The sequence below is a fragment of the Pelodiscus sinensis genome, chromosome 29, assembly GCF_049634645.1.
Source record: "Pelodiscus sinensis isolate JC-2024 chromosome 29, ASM4963464v1, whole genome shotgun sequence".
NCBI classification, from domain to species: Eukaryota; Metazoa; Chordata; order Testudines; family Trionychidae; genus Pelodiscus; species Pelodiscus sinensis.
The window spans coordinates 13376702-13403004 of record NC_134739.1 but is presented as its reverse complement, the minus strand read 5'-3'; the positions used below and the strand labels follow the sequence as shown (position 1 = coordinate 13403004).

At 61.1% G+C, this 26303-nt stretch overlaps 1 protein-coding gene across 4 annotated transcripts in view; it reads right to left on the bottom strand.

The window, feature by feature from the left end:
• Nucleotides 1-389: 389 nt before the first annotated feature.
• Nucleotides 390-26303, bottom strand: part of TBKBP1 (TBK1 binding protein 1) — a 76859-nt gene continuing 50945 nt past the window's right edge. For 3 of the 4 annotated variants that reach the window (XM_075911411.1, XM_075911410.1, XM_075911409.1), the window contains exons 8-10: nucleotides 7596-7714; nucleotides 4665-5386; nucleotides 390-3870 (exon numbers count right to left, since the gene is read on the bottom strand). In XM_075911411.1, the coding sequence (XP_075767526.1) occupies nucleotides 3742-3870; nucleotides 4665-5386; nucleotides 7596-7714 (970 nt within the window). In that variant the 3' untranslated portion in view covers nucleotides 390-3741. The remainder of the gene's footprint in view (nucleotides 3871-4664; nucleotides 5387-7595; nucleotides 7715-26303) is intronic. The other variant, XM_075911412.1, reaches the window with a different exon arrangement.

The following is a 26303-nucleotide window of genomic DNA, read 5'->3' as shown; positions in this document are numbered from 1 at the left end:
AAGCTTTGTGCCCAACTCTATCCATTAGATCATATCCCCCCCCAGTCACCGTCCCCCCAAGCTGGAAATAGCCAGGAATCCTGGCTTTCAATTCCCTACTCCAAGTACTAGAACATGGGGTCCTAACTAAGGGGAGTGAATCCCCCACCCCCAAAGTTTTGCTGCTCTTTTTGTTTTTTTGGCCGCGGCCAGTTCCATTTTTTTTTCAACAAGTTGTGCTGCTATTTTGGGGGGTGGGGGGAGGGTTTCTCAAAAATCAAAAAGGGGATGTGCTGCCGAAAAGTTTAGACCTAGAGCAATAAACAGCGGATTCAATGGTCCTCGGCCATTTAACTGCACAAGCCAACACCCAGCCCGGAAGAGAAGAGATTTTGGCTGCCAGCTGATGCTTCAGTCCATAGGTCGCTTTTATTTGACTTAATTCTGTTTCACAGAGCACAGGGTCTCTTCAAAGGGCACAGACACAACAGGAAGATACATACAGACCCATGTCTCTCCACGTTCTCCTGAGTTGGGATCTCAGGGGCCCCGGAGGGGGGTGTGTGGGCCGCATCGAGAGGGGTCCGTCAAGAGCATGCAGCACAGAACAAGGACGGACTGGCCGCTTGGATCTCCCGTTTGGGGCGGAGATGAGACCACACCACGTAGTTCCACTTTGGACTGTTCGACTACACCGGGGCCGGGAGGGGGTGTGTGTGTGAAGTAACAGGCCCGGAGCAGCCCACAGCGGACGACCCGTCGAGAGCTCTCTGCAGACCACGCCCGGGGAAGGGGGGCGCTCTGGGCTCTTCGGACAGAGCCGTGCGTCGCCGCATCGGGCTTTGCGCCCCCATGACGAACGCATCAAACCCCTGGAGACGGGCCTGGACCTCTCCGCCCAGTCTCCATCTTTCCTGCTTCTCCTGGGCTCTGAGGTAGATTTCATGTGGACGTGCGACAACTGGTGTCAGTAGTGGGGAAATTAAATTGCTCGCGGGCACTTCTCTAGCCCTTGACTCCTCCCCCCCGTGCTGGCCCCTCCCCCAACCTTAAAGTGACATGACTTTAATATGGCTGGACTCCGCCTGCTGAAAACTCAAGTCTGGCCTGTGATCTACAGCTGGGGGGGGGCAAGCGTGTGTTACCGGAGCGTGGAAAGGAGCGATGCTCCAGGCAAGGAGGCGTAAATCAGCGTGACCCCTTGACGTCAGCGGGGCGACCCTGATCGACACCAGCTGGTCTTCGAAGGAGACCCAAGCCCTATCCCCCCCCCCCCCCCCCGCTGACTTCGGTGGGACCTCTGCGTGCTCAGAGCCAGCTGGGGATTCTTCTGCGTCCTGCAGGATCGGGCCCCGCGGCCACAGACGCAGTGCGACAGGGGAGAGGGCGTTAGCCCCACCGCCCCGATCTGCACAAAACCGGTGTGAAGGAGGGGTCCCTCGTACTGGGCTGCCGCTGTCCCTGTTGCTTGGGACAGTTCTCTGACCGCACAGACATCTCCGTGGCGATGCAACACCCGCAGTGGGACTGCCGGGCGAGGAGACCGCGCTGTCGCCATCCGGGCTAAGCGGGACAGGGGGATGGGGGGAAGAGTGCCTGTGCCACGGATCAGCCCCAGCCCAGACGTCTCCACTGCGACTTTTTCACCCTGCAGCCCACGCCTGAGTCAAGGGCCAGCCGCCTGCGTTGAACTGTCGTGCAGACGGACCCATTAGGGCCAGAAGGGACCACGAGGTTCCCGGCTCCTGCCTGGACCCACTGCGGGCGGCTCTTGTCGGTTACGCAGAATGCAGGCCAGACTGCTGCAAGGCAGGGTCCTATCATTTTGGTCTCGCTCCACCTGGTTCGCCAGCCCCACCAGGCAGTAACACACCCCCGGGCCACCCAGCCTGCGGGTCCGTCACGGCGCCGCCAGCCCTGAGGGTCACCTGAGCCGCAGGTTGGCCCTGCGCCAATCCCTGTTAAACCATAAGCCCTTCTTTATGGCAGTTTGGAAACCTCTGATTTGCAGAGGTCTCAGTTCCACAGGCAAACCTCCCCCGCCACAGCTCAGCCCGCCGGGGAGACGCTCCTGACCACGTCCCTTTGGCGGGTCCTCGTATGCCGGCCTGGTCCCCGGTCGGCTTTGCTCACCAGGGGGACGCTCACCAGGCGCGAGGAAATCTTGTTGTGGAAGAAAACGGTCCGCCCCGGGGGCGAATCGGGAGCTAGTGCACTTTACGTTTACACGGGACTTTAATTCACATTCACTTCCCTTCTGAGCGTTCCCTCAGCCAAGGCGCTTAGGATTCCCCGGAGAAACCTCCCCCTCCACAAACCAATTTACCCCTCCCTCCTGCACAATCCGAGAGGGGGATCCGAATTCTGCGCCTGAACCCCCCTAGAAACGCCAGGGGTCCAGTCGCTCCCTGTGAACTGTCGGTGCCAGCTCCAGCAGAGGCGGACGCTACCTCCCAGCCCACCCACCGCCAGCAGCAAGAGCGGTTCCCATCTCGCCTCTCCCTGCCCAGGGAAGCATGGGCCTCGCTGCTCCGTTCGCCAACACCCCGGCGAAAGACGAAAGAACGGGAGGCGGGGGGCGGTTTGCCCCAGGCAAAACCCATCTCTGGGTCCTGCTGGGGAAGGGGGGAGATTTCCAAAGCATCTTCGCTGCGCGGGCACTTTGGACACACTCCACGGCGTTCTGCTGAGCCAGGGCGGGCGCCGTGGGGCGGGAGAGAGGGGGCAGCGAGCCAGCCCGCACGGGCTTGTCGGAGATCCGTCGGAGGCAAAGATGCTCGGGAAGGCCGGGGAGAGAGAGGCGGCCGCTGTGGGATTCACATTGTGCCGTCATGGGGGCGCCATGGGCCGTCCCAGGACTGTGGGCAAGGGGAGGGCGGGACCACGGCGTGGGACACGGATTCTTCCGGGTCCACGGGAGCGAGCGGCTCCACGCAAGGTGGCGGGATGGAGGAGGAGACGACACACGAATGAGGACAGAAACACGCCGGGGGCGCAGCGCTGCTGCCGGGGCCAAGGACCAAAAGCGGCCCCTGACTTTCGAGGAGCCCCGCGTGTGGCCCCCGGTAAGGTCAGTGCAATGCTAGAGGGTGTCCATGCTACGCCCTGGAAAGTGGGTTTCCTTTCTCAGCAGTGTCACTCTGAAAACGGGGCGGGGGGAAGGCGTTCATGTAAAAGGCTGGGGCGACGTTGGGGCCAGCAGCCAGAGGCCAAGGCAGGTTGGTTGGGAAGCACTCGGGGACCGAGCGTGACCAAGAGGGAAACCGCCGGGCAGCAGAGAGAGACTCAAACGTGCCGGGGACATGGACACGCGGTGCCGCTCCCCGAAGCAGCGTTCGGGGCGTGTGTGTCGGGGCGGGACGGGGGGGGGGGATCCACCTGCAATCAACCTCCCTGAGATCGTTCGGAGAAACCAAATGGCACAGCGAGCGCTGGAAAGGAAGCAGCAGTAAAAGGCAGGCGACACCCCCTGTAAGAAGCCCCAGTCGACCGTCCTGCCTCCCCCTGCCCCCGGGCTGGGTTCCTCCGGCTGGTACAAGCATCCCCGGGTTTGCAGATCCGACCATTCCTCCGTGGGGGGGGAAGAAACCCACTTGGAACCGAGGGACGAGGACGAGGCGAGTCTCTTACAGTTCAGTCTTTCCTGCAGCTACTGAAGAGTCGGAGGTATCTGGGGAGCCGGGTGGTTCCCCGCGGTTTCATGCAGCATCCAAAGGGGGCCAGGGCTGTGAGGAAGTCAGGCCGAGGAGAGAGGAAGGCGGCTCAGATCTTACTGTTCTCCAGGTGCGAATCGATGTGCTTGATCAAAGCATCGTCCGGGTAGCCGATGGGGAACGCCAGCTGGCAGAGAGGGCAGCTCCGGATGTCGGAATCTACCGTCTCCATCAGCAGCTGCGGAGGGGCGGAAGGAGGGGGTCAGAAATGACCTTTCTGCTCACAGGATCCCCCCCGGCCCCACCCCAGATGCCCGGCCGGTGAGTTTCCGCCGATTCGCCGAGGTCAATGCAGAAGCCGCAGTTCACACCAGCCGGGGATGCGCCCGCCGGGTCCCCGGCCTGCCCGCTGCCACCAGGCACTGCCCAGGCCTTCCCTATGCGCTGCCCCCCTGCCCCTGGCCGGAGGCTGTTCTGCAGCCTGTCAGGTCTCCCTCCCGGCTGGCTTTACAGGGCTCCTCAGCCTGGCTCCCCGCTCCGCGTTAATTTCAGCCCACTCCTTGGGGGTTAGGAATCCTTCCCCAACCTCCCGCCCCTCGGCCACGCTAGCTCTGCTGGCTGCTGCCAGAACGTCCTGCCTGGCACTGGCGGTGGAGAACTGGGCTCCCCCCGGCCGAGCTCACCTCCAGCTGGGGATCAGAGCTCCCCCCATTTCTCAGCCACTGACGGGCTTTCCTGGGGCCTGCAGCACACACCGGATTCCTCCCCGCCAGGCAGGGAAGCAGCACCGCCTCCCGAGTTACCACAGGGGAAACTGAGGCTCGCAGGAGTGAAGGGACTTCCCCGAGGTCACGCAGCTCGGCGGTAGCAGAGCCAGGAACCGAGCAGAGCTCTCTCCAACCTTAGCCAGGGCCCCCACCCCTCTTCCCCCCAAAGGTCCCTGAATCTGGGGGTTCGGGCCGGGGCTCCCAGAGCAGGCGGCACCGCTGCGGGGAAGCTCGCAGCGGGCGCGGGGTAGGGGCTCTTGCTTACGTTGATCGACGGCCAGGACTGCGCATGCTCGGCCCTGGAGTAGGAGGCCGCTGTCCGGTGTGCGGCGGGCTCGGGGATGGGGAAGCCGGCGCAGAAGGAGGCGCAGCGGATGGCCCCCGCCTCGGGGCTGGGCGGGCTGGGCACAGCCCACTCCTCCTCGTCGGAGGACTGCTTGTCGAAGCGCAGCTGCTCCTCGAAGGCGTCTCTGGCGCTCCCGGGCCCGCCGGCCCCCCCGATGTACAGCTCCCCGTACGGACGGTGCTTCGGGAGCGTGGAGGCCTCGGGCGGCAGCCACAGGGAGTGGCTCTGGCGGTACCCGGCGCTGTCGCTCACCTCCGAGTAGCTGCGGCGCCCCTGGAAACTGGCCTTGATGTGGTGGCTCGAGGGCTTCGCGTAGCCCAGCTCCAGCAGGTTCCTCTCGCCGGCGGGGGGCACCCGGTGCTGGGAGGCGGGGGACGGGCAGGAGGGGGCCGGGGAGCGGCGCTGCTGGGCGGGGGACTGGCACGGAGGGGGGGCCGGGGAGCGGCGCTGCTGGGCGGGGGACGGGCAGGAGGGGGCCGGGGAGCGGCGCTGCTGGGCGGGGGACGGGCATGGAGGGGGGGCCGGGGAGCGGCGCTGCTGGGCGGGGGACTGGCACGGAGGGGGGGCCGGGGAGCGGCCTGGCGGGGACGGGCAGGGCGGTGCCGGGGAGCGGTGCTGGGCGAGCGGGGAGTGTCTCTGGCCTGCAAAGCAAAGGGCACAAGGACGGACAAATGAACACAAGGACCCGTGCGGCACCCCGGTGCCTGCCCGCAGCACGCCCAGCAGCACCCGGGGGTGGGGCCGTCTCCGCCAGCCCCGAGGGGCGCCTGGCCCGGCTGAGCCAGGGAACGGCTCGTTCCTCAGGGGTGACCGCCCTTGGGAGAACTCCCCGCCAGGATCCGAGCCCAGCGCCCCAGCGCACGAACCCCCTGCCCCTGCCCGCCCCCAGGATCCGAGCCCAGCGCCCCAGCGCACGAACCCCCAGCCCCTGCCCGCCCCCAGGATCCGAGCCCAGCGCCCCAGCGCACGAACCCCCTGCCCCTGCCCGCCCCCAGGATCCGAGCCCAGCGCCCCAGCGCACGAACCCCCTGCCCCTGCCCGCCCCCAGGATCCGAGCCCAGCGCCCCAGCGCACGAACCCCCTGCCCCGCCCGCCCCCAGGATCCGAGCCCAGCGCCCCAGCGCACGAACCCCCTGCCCCCGCCCGCCCCCAGGATCCGAGCCCAGCGCCCCAGCGCACGAACCCCCTGCCCCTGCCCGCCCCCAGGATCCGAGCCCAGCGCCCCAGCGCACGAACCCCCTGCCCTGCCCGCCCCCAGGATCCGAGCCCAGCGCCCCAGCGCACGAACCCCCTGCCCCTGCCCGCCCCCAGGATCCGAGCCCAGCGCCCCAGCGCACGAACCCCCTGCCCCTGCCCGCCCCCAGGATCCGAGCCCAGCGCCCCAGCGCACGAACCCCCAGCCCCCGCCCGCCCCCAGGATCCGAGCCCAGCGCCCCAGCGCACGAACCCCCTGCCCCTGCCCGCCCCCAGGATCCGAGCCCAGCGCCCCAGCGCACGAACCCCCTGCCCCTGCCCGCCCCCAGGATCCGAGCACAGCGCCCCAGCGCACGAACCCCCTGCCCCTGCCCGCCCCCAGGATCCGAGCCCACCGCCCCAGCGCACGAACCCCCTGCCCCGCCCGCTCCCAGGATCCGAGCCCAGCGCCCCAGCGCACGAACCCCCAGCCCCGCCCGCCCCCAGGATCCGAGCCCAGCGCCCCAGCGCACGAACCCCCTGCCCCGCCCGCTCCCAGGATCCGAGCCCAGCGCCCCAGCGCACGAACCCCCTGCCCCGCCCGCTCCCAGGATCCGAGCCCAGCGCCCCAGCGCACGAACCCCCTGCCCCTGCCCGCCCCCAGGATCCGAGCCCAGCGCCCCAGCGCACGAACCCCCTGCCCCTGCCCGCCCCCAGGATCCGAGCCCAGCGCCCCAGCGCACGAACCCCCTGCCCTGCCCGCCCCCAGGATCCGAGCCCAGCGCCCCAGCGCACGAACCCCCTGCCCCCGCCCGCCCCCAGGATCCGAGCCCAGCGCCCCAGCGCACGAACCCCCAGCCCCCGCCCGCCCCCAGGATCCGAGCCCAGCGCCCCAGCGCACGAACCCCCTGCCCCTGCCCGCCCCCAGGATCCGAGCCCAGCGCCCCAGCGCACGAACCCCCTGCCCCTGCCCGCCCCCAGGATCCGAGCACAGCGCCCCAGCGCACGAACCCCCTGCCCCTGCCCGCCCCCAGGATCCGAGCCCACCGCCCCAGCGCACGAACCCCCTGCCCCCGCCCGCCCCCAGGATCCGAGCCCAGCGCCCCAGCGCACGAACCCCCTGCCCCTGCCCGCCCCCAGGATCCGAGCCCAGCGCCCCAGCGCACGAACCCCCTGCCCCTGCCCGCCCCCAGGATCCGAGCCCAGCGCCCCAGCGCACGAACCCCCTGCCCCTGCCTGCCCCCAGGAACTAGGGTTGCCAGGTGTCCAGTTTTTGCCTGGACAGTCTGGTAAATTGCATCTTCTGTCCAGTAAAAAAATCCAGAAAATACCGGCCATGGGAAATGTTCCGTATTCTCCGTGTTTCCCGGCTGGAAGGCCGGCAGGGACATTTTCCCCTTCCGCGGGGGAGCGCGGGAATTTAAAAGCATAGTGACTTTTTTTTTCTCAACGAGTTTTGGTTCCCCCCCCCCCTTTCTTTTTTGCTCAACCAATGTTTTCCCTGCCATGTTCGGGATTTGTTGTGAAAGTATCTGGCAACCCTACCAGGAACCAAACCTGCCGCCCTGGCGCACGAACCCCCCCCCCGTCCCTCCTTGCCCCCAGGAACCAAGCCCGCTGCCCCGGCGCACGAACCCCCTGGCCCTGGCTGCCAGCGGGGCCGGGCGCGATGCTCACCGCCGTTGAGGGCCTGCTCTTGCAGCAGCGTGCGGAGGATCTGGCTCTGCAGGGAGCTGAGGCTGCGCAGCCGGCATAGCTCCTCCGTCAGCTCGGTGTAGGCCAGCGCCAGGTTCACCCTGGTGAGACAGCAGGGCCAGGCCTTAGGCCAACCCCTGGAGGAGGCCCAGCGCCCCGCGACCGAGAGAGGCGCCCTGGGGCCGGGGCAGGCCCTGGGAGAGCTCTGGGGGGCCGTGTGGGGCCCGGCACCGGCCACAAGGGGAGGGCACAGCGGGGAGATGGTAACCGGGAGCAGACGTGGGGCCGGGGGAGAGGGAAGGCCCAGAGCTCTCTCCGCCCCCCTGGACTGCCAGACCGGCCCCTGCATCCCTCCTGCCCCCCCTCCCTCTCCCTCTCCCTTTGGTGCCCCCCACAACCCGCTCGGCTCTGATCGGCTCCCCCCTGGCTGCCCCCAAAGGCCCTGATCCTGCTCCCAACCCCTTCTAGCTGCCTCCCCGGGCTGGATTCCTTAGCCTTGCTCTGGATGCCACCCTGCTCGCCCGCTGCACGTCCTGAGACAGTGGCGGACACGTGCTACGCTCACAGAGGCCCACGCGAGCGTCCGCCTGGCAAGGATCCCACACAGGACAGCCAGGCTGCCCTGTTCTGGGGGCGCAGCAACACAATGCCAATCCCCCTGCTCCACAAGCCCACATGAGCTGAAGGGGAATCTCCACTAGTAGGTAGCAGTAGAGGGCCTATGACACACAGTGGAACGGTTCCAATTCCATCCTGCAGAGGGCACCAGTGAAGTGCACCCCTCCCCTCATCTCATTCCTCCACTGAGAATGCAGAAATGATCGTCAGGGTAAGTGTTGCTGAATTATTCAGCCCACAATAAGCAGGGTGATACGGTCACCCTAGGCAGCATGGTACGGTGGATAATAGCGTTAGAGGTTCCGGGTGCCAGTCCCAACTCTGCCGTGTGATGTTGGGCAAACGGCTTCTCCTGCCCACGTTTCAGTGAGACGACCAGTACACGGAGCGTGAGCCCCCGGCAACAGAATACAGACAGCTCTGATCTCCCCTAAGACTGGGGTCCTGTAGCCGGGGCAAAGTGCGTTAACATCCTCGTTAGGACAAAATGAGCCGAGGCCGCTTCCCATCAGGCTGCACCCATCAGGCTGCTCCCCCGCCATCCCCTCTGCACCCCGCTGTTCTCCTGTCCTCTCGTCCGACTGTACGCGCTTTGGAGCAGAGGCTGTCCTCTGGGGCTGGGTTTGACCTACGGATGTAAAATCCTGGTGGATCAGCTCACCGACTAACCGATTACAGAGGGGCCTGTGGGGGAGGGGGGGCGCCCCAGCCTGGCTGGAGTAGCCCCTGCCTGTGTCCCCCCCCATTGGGGTCTGGTTCAGGCCTGACATTCCTAAGCATGAACCAGAGGATGGGGCCAGACAAAAACGGACAGCTCCTGGCGCACGCCGCCCTTTACAGAAACCGAGCCACGAAGGACGCCGAGTGACTGGCCCGGGGTCGCCTCGAGGGTCGCGCCTGCAACCCCGGCGTCCCGGCTTCCCAAACACACAACTAACCCCCGCCACGGAGAGACGCCGCCGCCCGTCTCCCGCCGGCCCCGTCAACACCGTTCCCACGGCCCTGTCACAGGCGTCAACACGCGGTCGTCTCCCCAACACTTCCGCGCCGCCTCTCCAGCCCACCCTGCGTGCGACGGGAGGTTCCCCGGGGGCTGCCAGGCCGGGCCCGAGAAAGCGAACGACCGGGTTGAGCTGAGCGACTGTGACACCCGGGGGACCCGGGAGATGGTTCGCGTAACAGCAGCGGACAGGTCTCCCCCTCCCGCCGCCTGTCGCGCCGTGCCATGTCCTCTCCCCCTGCCGCCGCCCCTACAGAGTTGGGGGCTGTGTGCATGCCGGCGCTCACAGGACGGATCTCCTGGGAGGGCTTGTTCGGGCGGGCGTGACAGGCGACGAAATGAAGGGCCCTGAAGGATCCCACGGTGAAGGGGTTTGTGAACAATCGGCGCACGAAACGCAACCCTTCGTGAGCCCGAGAAGGCAGCTGAGCAAAGCCCTGGCCAGCAGCCCCGGGGTTCCTCTCTCTGCAGCAGATGGAGTCCTCCGTCAGTCACCGTGGCAACGACCCTGGCACCCTGAAACCCACGGGTGATCCTGTTCGTCTAGGTCGCGGGGAGTCCAGCAGCTGAACCTGCTCCTCTGGCCCTGGCAGGGATCACTCATGAGAGCGATGACAGGCCCCGGCCCACTGCCCGAGCCTCCCATTGACTTCCACAGATGCTGGAGTCAGCCCCTTAATAATCTTATTGAAGGGACCGATGATCCCACCGCTGACACCAGCACTCTCTGGGACCTAGGTCACATCATTTCCCCTTTCTGCCTTATCTTCCCTTCTCTGCAAACTGCGGAAACTAACCCCCTGCCCACAGCAGGACAAGGCAACGACATTGTCCCCACTCAGCAGATGGGGGAGTCAAGTCCCAGAAAGGCAAACTCATGCTTAGGGGCTACTACAGTCCTGCAAACAGCCATGCAGACCTTTGGGCTCAGGCTCAGAAGCCTGGGGGCTCGTCGACATGGCTATTTTTAGGGCCACATCATGAGCCCGAGTCTGCATAGCTGGGCTCTGACATTCCCAGCTGTGGACAGGTCAAGGGTCTGCCCGTGGGGCGCAGGAGCTGGAGACACGCAGCAGGACAGAGACGGGAGAAACGAGGCTTCTGTGGGCTCATTCTGAAGATGAAAATGAAAGAGACCCGCCAATAATAAATAGTCATCACCGCTAGGCAGAGTTGCCGCTCTGCGTGGCCATGCAAAAAATTCTTCCCCCGCCCACCTCCTCTGGCATAATGAGGGAGCCGCTGGGGCGAGGGGCCGGGACCTGCCGTGGCCACGTGGCTGGGGCTGTCACGTGGCAGGGGGGCCGGGGCTTGTTCTAGCGGCTGGGCTGGGAATGGGGCCTGCCGCATGGCGGGGGGGGGGGGAGGGTTCTGCTCCGGTGGCCGGGAACGTGTGTGAGTTAATACACTGGGTGCCACGGCGCCCATGACCTCAATATTGGTGCACCAGCCAAAACTCACTCCACCCGTGGTTAGAAAATCTCAGCGGGAACACGGCCCCTAGGTCTTCTCATCCCTGCATCTCCAAGCCCTTTACAGAGAAGGTCAGTGGAGCCCGGCATGGATATAAAATGTTGTGTCCACCTCCACGAAAAGGAGCCGCAGCTATTCGCATCCGCCCCTGTGGATAGCTACAAAGTGGATATCCACGGACGGGCCAGGCTCGAAAGGTCAGGTTCTTTATCCCAGTTTTACAATCTGGGAAACTGAGGCACAAAGGGGCAGAAACTACCCAGCAGACAAGCCAGGAAGAAAAGTCACCCCGCTCCACCCATGCTAAGGTCAGGTGTGATTATCGGGCCTAGCGTCCAGTCTAATATAGTCCACAGGGACTTCTCCCAAGTCCCAAGTTCTCCCACCACTAGGCAACGCTGCACTGGAAGGCGAGGTGAGGTGGAGGGGGGATTTCTAGCTTGCCATCACTTCGTCCTCTCTCCCTGTGGCCCAAACGGCAGGTGAACGCGTCACGGATCCAGAGAGCAGTGGTGAGACCCTGCTGTGCCCCCTCTCTTCTGCTGCCTCCCAAAGCAAAACCAAAAAACCCCCTCATTCAGCCTGCAAGCGCCCCAAACCCTGCTGGGGTGGGTGTGGTGTTGGCAACAGCCGGTGAGCTGGTCAGAAAAAGCTCTGCCGTGTAAGTCACCTCCCTTCCTCCAAAATAACCTTCTGCCCCTAAGAGATCAAAGAGTGGAAACTTTTTTCTCCAGCTCAGTCACTAGCAACGCAACAAAAACAAAAGGCACCCGGGCAGGGCAAAGCGAGACGCTTACACACACCCCGGCCACTGCCCGGCCGGCTGGGGCATCACATAGCCGCCGTGCCCGTGCCCGGGATTCGGGCCTGGCAAACGTCAGCGCCAAACGGATCCGGTTCCAGTAAGGGGAGGTGACGGCCGGGGCGAGAGAGGGGTAAGGTGGCGGGGGCGGCGGAGGAGTTGTGTGAGCTTGTGCTTCTGAAGACAGGAAAAGCGAGTGTTTCAAATAAAGGCTGGTTAAGAAGAACCCCCCCCGCCCCCCCCGGGGTGTGTGGCTGCAGGCGGGTTAAGAAACGTGCGCACAAAGCGCAGGTTTATTTTAGAAGCAAGAACCAACCAACCAAAACAAAAAAAATTCCCCCCACGACCTAACCAAGGTGACCGAGCCCTCGGGGGCCCGTTCGCTGCAGGCGGCTCAGGAAAGGCTTGTGGTTCTCGAGCCCACCCCTCCAGCGCCTGCTCGGGGGCGCCACGCCTTCCGCGGCCAGCGGGCCGGGCCCAGAAGCTGGGCAACGAGGGAGTTGTGCACCGTCCTCCTCCGGCTTTCTGCAGGAGCGGAGGGTGGCGAGAGGTGAGCCCCGCCTGGGAGAGGGCCCCAAAGCCCCCAAGGCCTGGATCCGGGATATGCAGCCTAACATTGCAGAAAGAAACATCGCCTCCTCCCCACCTTCCTCCTTCTTGCACCCCTGGCTCCCTGCTGGGCCTCTGTCCAGACAGGCTCTCCCTGCTGGCCCACGCGTCCCTCCAGAACACCCTCCCCGACTTGGGCTCTGATCCGTCTCCACCCCGTCCCTGTAAGCCGGGCGCTTGGGCAGCCCCTCAGGAGAGATTCTGATTTGCAGAGTGCCCCCAGCTGGGTTTGCGTTGTTCTGTGTGGTGCACATTCAAAACACCCCTTGGTGCACATCACAAAATTTATTCCGCACAGGGGAGGCAAAGATTAGTGGGAACAGCAAAGGGAGCCAGTCTGGCTTTAAGCGCCCCACATGCAAGTTCTGGATTTGCACTGGGGTAGCTTAGTCCTGGGCTTCTCGCTGACTGGCCATGTCAGCAAAGATTTGGGGTTTTTTTTGTTTTGTTTGTGTCTCACTTGTGTGTAGGCCCTGACTGATTTTTCTGTGGGTCTGCAGCCCCCCACCTCAAAAAGGTTCCCTGGCCCTGCTTTAAGTTATGCTAAAAGGAGGCTGCCTATCAAATGTGGTGGTCCCAGTTCTTACGGTTTAGGAGGCGTTTCTGTACAGAGACAGACTCACTCTCTCAAATACACAGTAGCTCAAGGCCAGGAGGTGGGAGTTCATTTCTGGCTGGCGCTGGGTTCGGGATGACCCGGATTTGAGCCACTGGGTTTGCAGCAACTTGTCCCCGCCCAGACTCTGTCCTGAAAGTACCCCAAACTCTCACCCGTGCGGCTGGATTTGCCAGCGCGCAGCGCTCCGACCTCCTTCCAGAGCAGCCCATGCCTGCGCCCCCGTGCCTCTCCCCCCGCGCCCCAGACGCCACGCTGAAAGGAACGAAGGAGCCGCCCGCAACCCCGAGCCAGACGCAGCTGTGCGGCTGCGTGTCCAGCCCTGTCCCCATGAACCGCCGGGCTGGCCTTCCCCACCTCCACGAACGGGAACGTGCACGAGGTGCGATCCTTCCCCCCGCCCCCTTTTCACAAGGCATCGTCTATTGGCGGCGTTACCCCGGGCCACAGCTAATTGCAGGGAGGGGGGGAGAACGGGCTCCCACGACAGATGGCTCCGGCAGAAAGCACCATCCCCCAGATCGCTTTTTCCACCCCAGATATTTCACAACATTTCAGGAAGTCTGATGCAGCAGAAAAGCTGTTGGTAATTAACCCCCCCACACAGGAACCTCGCCTGGAACACGGAAAATCTCCTGAACATGCCCCCCCTTGCAATGTATTAAATGTGAAGCTGAAAACAAGCGACGTGAGGAGAAACCAGGTCCAATCTCTGCAGTCATGTCCAGGGAGGGGGGAGAGCTGGGACCTTTGCCCGGAGTGGAAACCCCACCGCGCCAGGCGCTGTACAAGCCCTACTAAGAGACAGTGCCTTCCTCCGAAACTGACCATCTAGTTAGCAGGTTCGAAATAGACAGGCGCCCCCTTTCCGCAGATGGAGGAACCAAGGGGCCCGATTTGCAAAAGAGGCCGCGTCACACCATTGTTAACCCTCCGGCCCCAGTTGGGCGCTTGAAAATCAGGCCCGAAATAACTTAGATCAGATACCGCCGGCAGCCGAGTTCAGAACTGAGCCTCCGGGTTCTTAGTATGAGGGGACTGCCCTAACCACAAGACCTTCCCCTTCCAATTGTTTGCTGCTTGAAAGAGTCCTTGTTGCTTCGCAACGGGCTGCAAAGTGACATCTTGCTGGCTGGGGCGAGCAGCCAGCAGCCCGGTACAACCCGGGGAGCAGCTTGCGTGCAGAACGGGGGCTAGCAGTTAGCTGAGACGCGGGACCAGGTGCCTGTCGGGCTGCCAAGGTGTCAGGTCAGCTCCAGGAGCAGTGTTTCAGTTCTCTCCCCGGCGGCTGCTCTCTGGGTTCAAACGGGGATGATAATAAATAAACGATCATTAGTCATCACACAGGGTGGAGGGGTAGGGGTGGGGGTGGGGGTGGGGGAGGCTGAACCCTCATGCAAATTGCCACTGACTGCAGGCCAGGTTCTCAGCCCCTGGCCCAGTACTGGCAGAATTTCCAATCTCCTGCCCTTCGGCACCAGCAGCTTCCGAGAAAAAGGAAAAGTCACGCCGGACCTGCAAGGCCTTCCTGACCTGGGCCCTGAAGCCTGTGGATGTACTACCCTGAAGTGGTGACCCTGTGTCATGGAACTGCCGAAATCCTCACGCCATGTACGTGGGTGGATACACTGTTTTGGAATCTTCCTAAGCTCTTGGCGAGGAGAAATAACCAGGACGAGGAAGTCCGGTCCGTACAAAGATCAAAGCGTTGCATTTCTCTGTGCCTGGACATCCCTTGCTCACATATCAGAGGAGAGGATAAACAGGAGAACTGCGCTACCGTCTCTATCTCATTCGTTCCTCTCTCTCTCTCTCTCGCCTCTCGTTTGTGCCCTCGCTAAATTCGACAGTCCACATCTTCGCACTGTCTCTGTCCCAGCTTTGTACGTCTGTCCCATTCCAGCAGCAGGCCCCATCTGTACACCTTGCAAAAAACAGTCCCTGCTCCCCAAAGAATTTACAGCCGAAAGAAACAAGAGGGGGGACTGAGGCATGGAGTGGGAATGTGACTTGCCTCCAGTCACACAACTCGTCAGTGGCAGAGACGGGAAAGAAACACAATCTCCCACACCAGCGGTGGGGAACCTCAGGCCTGGGGGTTGGATGCAGCCCCTGGCTTGCTTGGATCTGACCCCTGAATCTCGGGGCTCCCCCACCAGCATTGGGGGGCTCATGCTGTTGAGAGGTGTTTGGGTTTTTTTTGTTTGTTTCTCACTTGTGTGCAGCCCCCGGTGGATTTTTCTGTGGATCACCAGTCCCCGACGCAAAAAAGGTTCCCTGCCCTCGTCCTGAACCCTAGCACCATTCACTAGTCCGCACTGTCTTCCTTGAAAAGTGACTGATTCTGGCGTGAAAACACCTTTCCAGGGTGAAAATGCCAGATTACTAAAGAACACTAATCTAGGGGTACGTCTACACTAGCCCCCTAGTTCAAACTAGGGAGGCTAATGAGGGCGACCAAAATTGCTAATGAAGCACGGGATTTAAATATGCCGCACTTGATTAGCATATTCCCGGCCGGTCGCCATTTTGGAAACTGACTAGCCCAAAGTAACTGCCTGCATCTACACACGGCAGAAAAGCGGAATTCCGAGATAAACCCCTTAGTTCGAATTAACTGTTAAACCCCATTCCACAATTCATTAGCAATGTCGGTCACCCTCAATAGCCTCCCTAGTTCGAAGTAGGGGGCTAGTGTAGACGTACCCTCGGGGAGAAAGCAAGAACCAGGGCAGGAAACACACGATGGACAAATTCAAATTAGAGAAACGGAAACCAATGCTTAGCAATGAAGTCGGGCTGTTAATTAGGGTTGAAAATGTTAACGGGTTAACCTTGGAGTAGCCCCCACCTGGTTACCCATATGTATCCCTGATATGGGTGATGCTTAGCGGGTAACCGGTTAACCCATTAACCGTTTACTTGCCTACAATGAAGCTGATTAACCCCAGCAAAAAATTCCCCCTGGAGGATGGAGAACACTTCATTTCTTGCTGGCCATGCCTTCCCGGCGGGTATTTTCTACGGGTGTTTGCTGGGTTGTCGTAGCTGTGCTGGTCCCAGGATATTAAGAGCCCAGGTGGGTGAGATCCGGGGGGTCCCAAACATGCCTGTCAGTGGGCGCTGTGCATCGCCCGTTCCACAGAGCGCCCCGATAACTGGGGGAGACAATCACGACACTTACAAACCAACTCACCCCGAAAAAGGGCCAAAGACAAAACACAGCCCATCCCCGGCGGGCGAGCCGCTCTGTCCTGGATCTCTCAGGCCCCCTCCTTAACAGAAAGCGGCACATCGCCCCCAAAAGACAATGGCAGGAACTTCAATTCATCACTTTGCTAGACATGACGTGTCACGGCCGGCTGAAAGACACGGGATTTCTGAGTCTTACAATAAAACCATCGGCAGCCCACGATTCCGCCTCCTCCGGCCTGCGTCTGCAGAGGTGTGAGCTTAGCCACTGCTCGAACTGTCCCTCGCAAGGGGGAAGGGGAAGGGGAAGGGGAAGGGGAACGGGAAGAGGAAGGGGTGCTAACTGCCTATGCAACCGATCTGTTCCTCTTGTATGGAGACGTCATGCGCGGAGCTCCCCATCCCGACTCCTGCACCCCCACACCCCAACCCCGACTCCTGCACCCCCTCATATCCCACCCCCGACTCCTGCACCCCCACACCCCACCCCCAACTCCTGCACCTCCACACCCCACCCCCGACTCCTGCACTTCCTCATACCCCAACCCCGACTCCTGCACCCCCACACCCCACCCCCAACTCCTGCACCCCCTCATACCCCAACCCTGACTCCTGCACCCCCACACCCCACCCCCGACTCCTGCACCCCCTCATACCCCAACCCCGACTCCTGCACCTCCTCATACCCCACCCTCCACTCCTGCACCCCTACACTCCAACCCTAAATCCTGCACCCCTCATACCCCAGCCCCTGCACCCCCACACCCCACCCGACTCATGCACCTCCTCATACCCCAACCCTGACTCCTGCACCCCTTCACTCCAACCCTAACTCCTGCACCCCTCATACCCCAGCCCCTGCACCCCCACACCCCACCCCCGACTCCTGCATCTCCTCATACCCCACCCTCCACTCCTGCACTCCTACACTCCAACCCTAACTCCTGCACCCCTCATACCCCAACCCCTGCACCCCCACACCCCACCCCTGACTCATGCACCTCCTCATACCCCAACCCTGACTCCTGCACCCCCACACTCCACCCCCGACTCCTGCACCTCCTCATACCCCAACCCCAACTCCTGCACCTCCACACCCCACCCCCGACTCCTGCACCTCCTCATACCCCAACCCCGACTCCTGCACCCCCACACCCCACCCCCGACTCATGCACCTCCTCATACCCCAACCCTGACTCCTGCACCCCCACACACCACCCCCGACTCCTGCACCCCTCATACTCAAACCCAGACACCTGCACCCCCACAGCCCACCCCCGATTCCTGCACCCCTGCACCCCAATCCCAACTCCTGCACCCCCACAGCCCACCCTGACTCCTGAACCCCCCACACCCCAACCCCTGCACCCCCCCATGCCCCAAATCCGGCACCCTCACAGCCCACCCCGATTCCTGCACCCTCCCACCCCCCATCCCTGACTCCTGCACCCCCATAAACCCCAATCATCTGCCCTGATCCCCATCCCCTACACCCCAACTCCTGCTCCCCCCACACTCCAATCCTGACTCCTGCACCCCCACCCCCTGTTCTGAGCCCCCCCACTCCACGAGGGGGGAGGGGTGTCCTGTCAGCACAGGTGGCTGCAGCACTGAAAGGGCAGACAAGCAGTGCTGGGCTTGACGCGCCGAGTCTCATGACATGTGACGGCCTGTGCTACACGGGCCCACCCCCACATGATCTAACGGTCCCTCCTGCCCCCCGAAATCGATCACCCAATGAGCGCAGAGGTCGCGACCTCTCCAGAACAACCCCCCCGATCTCCAACGCCCCGGCCTCCGGGACACCCCGCTTTGAGTCACCAGGAGTTCAAGTCAGATGGTTAGTTCTCGGATCACAAGATCCCAATCAGCGGGCAGCAGCGCGGTGCCGATAAACTGCGGCAAGTTTCTCCCTGCCATGATTTGCCTCCCCCCCAGCCCGTTTCACAGGGTTTGCACGCCTCTCACGGGGTTTGCACGCCTCTCACGGGGTTTGCACGCCTCTCACGGGGTTTGCACGCCGGCGGGCGGAGATGGGAAACCAGCCTGCAGCTGCGCTGGCTCTACCCATTTTGACTCTTTTGTTATTTTGCTTCGGCTTCCTTCCCCCAGACCCACAAGCCTCAACCCTTTTAATAAAACGCTGCGGTCAGCCCTTCCCCCACCCCCCCACTCCCCATGCTCCCCGCCAGCAGAGAGGGCGGCGGCCCGTGGGTGGCGGATGGCAGAGAAGGGGGCGAGAGGGCTGGCCAGGGGGCCTGGGGTCTTGGGGAGCATCTGGGATCCTGGAGGGTGGGGGGGGCAGAGGGAGGCTGGACATGCCATTCGCACCCTTCCCGACCCCACACGTGGCAAGCAGGGAAAACCCGAGCCCGGGCGCAAGACCCAGCCAGCCGCATCCTTGAGCGAGAAAATGTCGGTGCCGGGTTTGCCCCAGAGTCCCATTTCCAGCCAGGGCCCCTCTCTGCTTGTTCAGAGAACATAAGAACGGCCAGACTGGGTCAGACCAAAGGTCCATCTAGCCCAGTGTCCTGTCTACTGACAGTGGCCAGCACCAGGTGCCCCAGAGGGGGTGGACCGAAGACAATGATCAAGCGATTTGTCTCCTGCCATCCCTCTCCAGCCTCTGACAAACAGAGGCCAAGGACACCATTTTATCCCCTGGCTAATAGCCTATTATGGACCTAACCTCCATGAAATTATCTAGCTTCTCTTTAAACTCTGTTATAGTCCGAGCCTTCACAGCCTCCTCTGGCAAGGAGTTCCACAGGTTGACTACGTGCTGTGTGAAGAGGAACTTTCGCTTATTAGTTTTAAACCTGCTACCCATTAACTTCATTTGTCCTCTTGTCCTTCTATTATGGGAACTCATGAATAACTTTTCTTTATTCGCCCTCTCCACACCACTCATGATTTTATAGACCTCGATCCTATCCCCCCTCAGTCTCCTTTTTTCCAAACTGAAAAGTCCCAGTCGCTTTAACCTCTCCTCATATGGGACCCGTTCCAAACCCCTAATCATTTTAGTTGCCCTTTTCTGAACCCTTTCCAAGGCCAAAGTATCTTTGGATATTGAAGGACGGTGATTAAAAAAAACCAACCCAGCCCAGAATACAAGGGGAAGAGGCAGAAAACCCTTCCTGACCCCCTGCTAGTGGCTGGCTGGAGCCCTGAAGCCTGAGCGTTAGCCACACAAAACATTGAGGAGCCAGGAGCCGGCGAGCCCCGCCCCGCCCCTCCCAAGCCACCTCATCCTACAATCTGCCCAGCTCTCTTTCAAAACGCGCCGGGGAGGGGAAGGGGGTTCACATCCACAGCGCCCTCGCTCCTTGAGTACCCAGCTCCCAACAGCTTCCCCTCCCGTCCAGGACTCCCCCCCGCCAATAGGCTCCACAGATCAGCGCTTCCCCCTCCCTCCTCCTGCCCGCCAAGATCAGCTGTTTCAGGAGGAGGTGGGGCGGGGGCAGGGTTTGGGGGTGGGGCAGAGTCAGGGGTCTAGCGCCCCCTGGCAATTAAAGTCGGCACCTAGAATCAACTTTCAAGCGTCAGTCGCAAATCTCACCCACCTGGGGTGTTTCAGGTCACAAGCCCCAGCATCCGGAGTCCTGTGAACACGCAAGAATCTCATTTCTTTGGCTCCACGTTGGCATGCGGGTCCTCTCCCAGCCCAGAGGTGGTGGCAGGTGCACGGCGCCTGCCCATGCTGCAGCGAGGCAGTGCCGTCTAGCGGGTAGCGCGCTGCCCGGGGACTCGAGCAGCCTGGGTTCTCATCCCACCTCTCCTATCGACTTGGACAAGAGACTTTCGCTTCCACCCAGTCCCCACCAGCGTTCCCTGGAAGCTGAGCGCTTGGGCGGCCGCCCAGCAGAGGTTCAGGTGCTGCTTGGCAGCACGTGTGCCTTTTGGTGGTGCACATTCCTTAGTGCACATGGCAAAATTTATTCTGCCCACGGATGGGAAAACTTAAGAGGAAACCTCGGTCCCCACCTGCCTCGTCTATTCACACTGCCAGCACGGTAGGGCAGGGACTGTGTCTCACACTCTGTTATGTACAGCGCCTAGCACCCCGGGGCCTTGAGATCAATCCAAGGCAGCAGCAACCCGAAGACCACCGTCTGGGAAGAGCTCTGGGGTGGAAGGTGCTGCTTATACAGAAAATAGGTGCAGGCAAGTTACTTATTTTGCATGTTTTTTAACTGCTGTGATTGTGATTAGTATCTACCAGGGCGATATTGCAGAGTCAGAGGTTCAAGAAGCTCGGGCCAAGAGACCGAAATGAGGAAACCACCGAATTCAATGCTGGTTGCTTCTACGGCTTGCGAAGGAAAAAAAACCCAATTTAAAAAAAGAACCTCACTTATTCAAAACAAAACTGCCAGCTATTTCTAGGGGTAATGCTTCCTTCTGCACAGCGCACATCGCCTTCCGAGGAAACTAAAGGAGGTTGCTGCCCCAGGCTCGGGAGAGGGCGTATGGGCCAGTTTTAAACCCCTCTCTCAGCAATAAACTCACCCCCTTTTTGGGGCCAAATTAACAGCCGGGCTCAATGGAGTTCCACTAATTTGTACCAGTGGAAGACCTGGCCCCGAATCTTAGGAAGGCACGTGTCAAAATAAACAGCCACTGGAGCAGAAAAGCATGACCAGAGCCGTCATGCTTTGAGCCCCAGAGCTGCCTTCAGCGCTAGCAGATGCGGCTAGGACTTAGGTGAGCAGGAGTCTAGTCTCGGCTCTGCCACTGGTCTGCTGTGTGACCTTGGGCATGTCACTTAAGAACGGCCAGGCTGCATCAGAGCAAAGGTCCGTCCAGCCCAGTGTCCTGTCTGCCCACAGTGGCCAGTGCAGGGTGACCCAGAAGGAGGGAACAAAAAGGGAATCATCACGTGATCCCTCCCCTGCCGCCCATTCCCAGCCTCCGACAAACAGAGGGTAGGGACACCATTCCTGCCCATCCTGGCTCATAAGTAGTGATGGACATGTGCTCCATGAGTGTATCTAGCTCCTTTTTGAACCCTGTTAAAGTCTTGGCCTTCACAACATCCTCTGGCGAGGAGTTCCACAGGTTGACATGTGCTGTGTGAAGAAATACTTCCTCTTGTTTGTTTTAAACCTGCTGCCTATTCATTCCATTGGCTGCCTCCTAGTTCTTATGTTATGGGAAGGAGTAAACAGCACTTCCCTATCTATTTTTTCCACACCAGTCATGATTTTATAGACCTCTAGCATATCCCCCCTTAGTCTCCTCCAAGTCTTTTTAATCTCTCTTCAAACGGGACCCGTTCCAAACCCCTCAGCATTTTTGTTGCTCTTTTCGGAACCTTTTCCAATGCCAAGAGATCTTTTTGACATGGGGCAGTATTCAAGCCGTGGGTGTCCCGTGGATTTATACAGAGGCGATAGGGTATTTTCTGTCTTCTTCTCTCTCCCTTTCTAATTCTACTTTCTGATTCCTAACACTCTGTTCACTTTTTTGGCTGCCCTTGAGTGGATGTTTCCAGAGAAATGTCCTCAGTGACTCTCAGACCTCTCTCCTCAGTGGTAACTGCTCATTTAGACCCCCACGTTTTCTATGTATACCTGGGATTATGTGCGTTACATCCCCTCACCGTGCCTCAGTTTCCCCATCTGTAAAATGAGACCTCTTTTGTAAAGCTCTGTTGATGAAAAGAGAGAGGACGGTATTATCTGCCCAGTCACATGACATCTCTAATGAGCGAGGGGTCCGATCACAGAATACCTGAGCCTGGTTCGCCCCTTTTACATCAGCGCAACCCCACTGGCTCCGGTGGAGTTACTCCCAATTTACACTGGCGCAAGCGAGGGGGGAATCGGGCCCCATTTCTGGCTCCCGATCTTAATTTGGAAGGCTCAGATCCTAGACACGAGAATGAAGGACACTCCAAATCCGACTGGACAGAAGTTGGCAGAGGGCTCAACTGATCAGTCCTGGATTTTGGTGGGAACGCCTTACTGCTGCCGCATCAACCTGTGGAACTCCTCGCCAGAGGATGTGGTGAAGGCTAGGACTTTAACAGGGTTCAAAAAAGAGCTAGATAGATTCATGGAGGTTAGGTCCATCAATGGCTATGAGCCAGGATGGGTAGGAATGGTGTCCCTGGCCTCTGTTTGTTCACTGTGTGATCCCTCCCTTTGGGGCATCTGGAATTGGCCACTATCAGCAGACAGGACACTGGGCTGGATGGACCTTTGTCTGACCCAGCCTGGCCGTTCTTATCACCCCTCCAAAGATCCAAAACCCATGACCCAGTCCCTCTGCCCCCAATCGTGAGGGTGGCTTAAAAATCATGAGACTTTGTTTCAAAAGTTTTACAAGTGGAGTTCTTTGTCTTGGCCTGCTGGTCGGAGCCTTCAGCACGGCCCCCTGGGGCAGGTTTTACAGTTTCTTCCTCAACCATACAAGCTAGAAACTTGCTGGGGAGAGAGGACAGGGAGGGGCTCACCCCCTCACCCGCCCGGCATGCACTGCCGCATCATTTGCTTCTCTGCCACCAGTCCACAGGGCTGACCCTGGGGATGTCACTATTGCGCCCGGTGCCTCAGTTTCCCCATCCAGAAGAGAGGGCTAACGCCGCTGACCTCTTTTGCAATGCGCGCTGCGCTCGGCCCGCGGAAAGGGCTCTCCGACGAGCGAGGTGGGAGTCAGCAGATGAACCCAGCGCCAGTTTCGCGGCACACACCAGAGGGGGAGCTCGGGGGCTGGAGCGTGTCTCTCACTAGCCTGCAGAGGGGCCGCGGAGTCTGAGTGTTGCCCGTGGCTGGGAAAGCTGGGGGCTGGCCCCTGTGGGCACAGAGTCAGGCTTGTCGCAGTAAGGGCCGGGTGACAGGGACACCGGCGCCGGTGGGGTCTTCGGAGTGCTGGGACACGATGGTCCCGTTCCAGTGGTTGGTCTGGGGGCAGGGGTGGCTGCGTGGAAATCAAGGCCCTGGATCCCCTGGAGGGCCGGCTGGGTGATCGGGTGGTGCCTTCTGGCTTTCGGCTCTCTGGCTTTTCCCCCTCGACCGCAGGGCAGTACGGGGCACTGGACCCCACCCATCTTTGGCTGGACGAGGGGATGCTCACAGCAGGCCTGGGGGACATCTCCATGCTCTCCTGCCCACCCCCCCTGCGTTCTCGGGACGGGGGAGACGGCCTACCGCAGCACCGCCGGAGGGCCACGAGCAAATAACACGCCTGGGAAGCAGCAGGAACCCGAGCAAAACTAAAAGCACAAACCACAGGTTTATCTGCCATCGCCACGTGGGGGAGGGGGATGGGCAACGCAGCAGCATAAGCCGGAGCCGCCGGGGTGCGGTGGGAGGGGAGCCGGCGAGAAGAGCTAATCCCCCCGCGACGGGCTCAGGACGCAGAGGGGGCCACGGAGCCGTCCGTGCCAGCTAGCCGGAGCCACAACCACGCGGCGTGTTCATTCCGTTATGTAGCAGCCTGGAGCCCCATATGCAGGGCCCCCTTGTGTTCGGCACTGCCGGGGCCCCCGGGAGCCATGCTAATAGCTCTGCTGCAACCCCTGCTAAGATCTCAGAGTGCTCACCAAGGCAGGCTGGGAGGTTTTAAAGCCAGCAAGCCCTGGCTGATCTCCGGTACAGCGCAGGCCAGAAACTCCCACCCAGTCATTCCTGCGTATGGTCAGCCGGCCTCTCTTCTCCCCATTTTACAGCTGGAGGAAACTGAGGTCAGGAAACAGTGTAAGTGATTTGTCCACGGTCCCGAAGTCTGGACTGCTGGGTTCTCCGCCTAGCTCTGAATTGATTTAGGGCACGTCTATGCTATGGGGAAGATCGACGCTGCTACGGTCGAGCATCCGGGGTTTGATTGAGCGGGTCTAGTACAGACCCGCTCAATCAAACTCAGAGGGCGCTGCTGTCGGTGCCGGTACTCACGAGGAGGTAGGAAGCCAACGGGAGCGTCTGCCCTCCCGCTGTGTGGGCGGCGTGGGAAGGCGATTGAAGATACGTCGACTCCAGCTACGTCATTTACGTAGAGTTGCGTATCTTACTTCGACCTTCCGCTGTCGTGTAGACCAGGCCGTAGTGACTCTAGGCTAGTCGCCTCTCCTGGCCTCGGTTTCCCCAGCTGTAAAAAAAGCACGCTGCTCACGAGTCACCCCACTGTGGGTGCTAGGAAGGTGAACGTGCCGATTGGGGGGGTGAAATGCACGGAGAACCCCACGGGGTGATATGCACGGAGACCTCCCGGGGCCTGCCTTGATGCTTCTGCTGAACTACAAAAGTGTTTTCCTCCACCACCCCGGGGCGTCCTCTCTGAGTTCTGGCTCCCTCGGGCTGAACTCGGGAGACCTCCGCCCCTCCCAACCCTCTCGTATCTCCTCCCCACGCCGGCCCAGAACATTCAGAATTCAAACGGGATCCAGGCTCGGCTCGACCCCGGTTCCCCTCCCACTGCAAACGCAGCTGGTTCATGCGTTCCCTTACGGGTGATTCTGTGGCCCTCTCGTGCATTTGCTTTTGCAAATGGATTTCCTTTTGCAGAGCGGCAAACCCATCTACCCCCGGCGCACGTACAAAAAGGAAGAAGGCAGGTGCCGTTTCCTAGCCGAGCATGTTTGAAATCAGATCGACCTCTGCAGAACCAAAGAGCCCTGTCCAGGACTGCTGGGACGGCTCTCGTTTCAAACATACACCCTAAGGCAGTGGCCACCACCCAGTAGATCAGGATCGAGGGGTAGATCTTGGAGCGTTGGACAGGTGACCCTGACTGATCTCATGCCGGTATCTCATCTGCCCCTTCCAGCACTGCCTTGGAGCGGTCCCCCTCCTCCAGAGGCCTCCTGCTTGCTGTGCAGTGCACAGAAAGAAGAGGAGGGGGTGCTGATGTCAGGGTGCCCCTCCTCCACCCTGTACCCCATCGCCACAGAGCAGAGGGGGGCAGGGATGGAGGGAGTTTGCTGGCTGCTTTTGGGAGTGGTGCAGGGCCAGACCAGGGGTGAGTCTGCCTTCGTCCCCTGCACCACCACCCCGAAGCCACCTGTGGCAAGCGATGCCCAGCTGGAGCCCGCATTCCAAACTCCGGCCCCAGTCCTGCACCCCATCCCCTGCCCTAGCCCTGAGTCCCCCCTGCACCCTGAACCCCCTCCTGCACCTCAACTCCCTGCCCCAGGCTCAGCTCAGAACCCCTCCCTCACTCCAAATCTTTAGCCCCAGGTCAGAGGCTGCACCTCCCTCCCTCACACCCCAGCCCTCTGCCCCCAGCCTGGTAAAAGCGAGTGAGGATGGGGGAGGGAGGGAGGATGGAGTGCGCAGGGGCCTGGGAGGAGGTGGGGGCAGGGTGTGTGGGTTGGCAGTGGATCCTGGATTGCACTTCAATGAAAGGCCGGAGCCCTCCGCCACAAGAACACCAAGGCGCCGTGGGCGTCGGCTCTAGCTCCGCTGACGTCGATGGGAGAAAACCAAACAAACGACTCTGGCCGTCCAGAAAGCCACGTCTCCACCGGCTGAGGATCTGGCCCACCGACACCGCGGCTAAACTCCTAGCAGCACCCCCGAGTAGCTTCGCTCGAGTGAGGAGCCCAATTGCCGCCAGAGGTTTCCACCTGGGGGGTGTCTGCAGGATCCCGCAACTGCAAACTTCCCTTCGGCGCGGCCCTATTTTCCCACCACTCTTTTCGAGCAGATGGAAAAGGCCTGTTTCGATTTTCACGCTCTGCCTTGCGTTTCGGGGCGGGAAGGGGGCGTTGTCGCGACACGCCAGGGGGCAAGAAGGTAACTGGGACGGAGCCCGTGTGAATAAATCCATGGAAACCAGGGGCGGGCAACATTTTTGGCAGGGGGCGACCTCAAGATTTTGGAACGTGGTGGAGGGCCGCACTCTTCCATGATATGAATGGAGGAGGCGCAGAGTCTGGGAGGGAGTTGGGATGAAGCAGGCGGTTGTGACCTAGGGCAGGGGACTGGGGTGCAGGGGTTTGGGATGTGATCTAGGGTAGGAGGGGATTGTGATTTGGGGCAGGAGATTGGGGTGCTGATCTGGAAGGGGGTGTGGGTGCAAGAAGGGGACAAAGGGTTTGGGTATGTTGAGTGGGAGGAGGGCAGGAAAGGGCTGGGGGGAGAATCAGGCTGTGGCCAAGAGACTTACCTGCCAGCTGCCAACTAGCCTGCCTGCCTGCAGAGCTTAAAATGTTCCCTACCTGCCTGCCTGGCCATGTGCTTCATGAATAACTGAGCCCAGGAGAGGGGGCGTGGTTCTTCTTAGCTGCCTGTTATTCCAACAAGCAGCTCCCATTGGCCGGTTTCTGCCAGAAACTGGCCAATGGGAATGTGCTGGGGCAGGGCGGCTCCTAAAACTTCCCCCCTCCCCTCCAGTTTTAACACAAAAACAGAGCCAGGCAGTCGTGTTTCTGCCTGG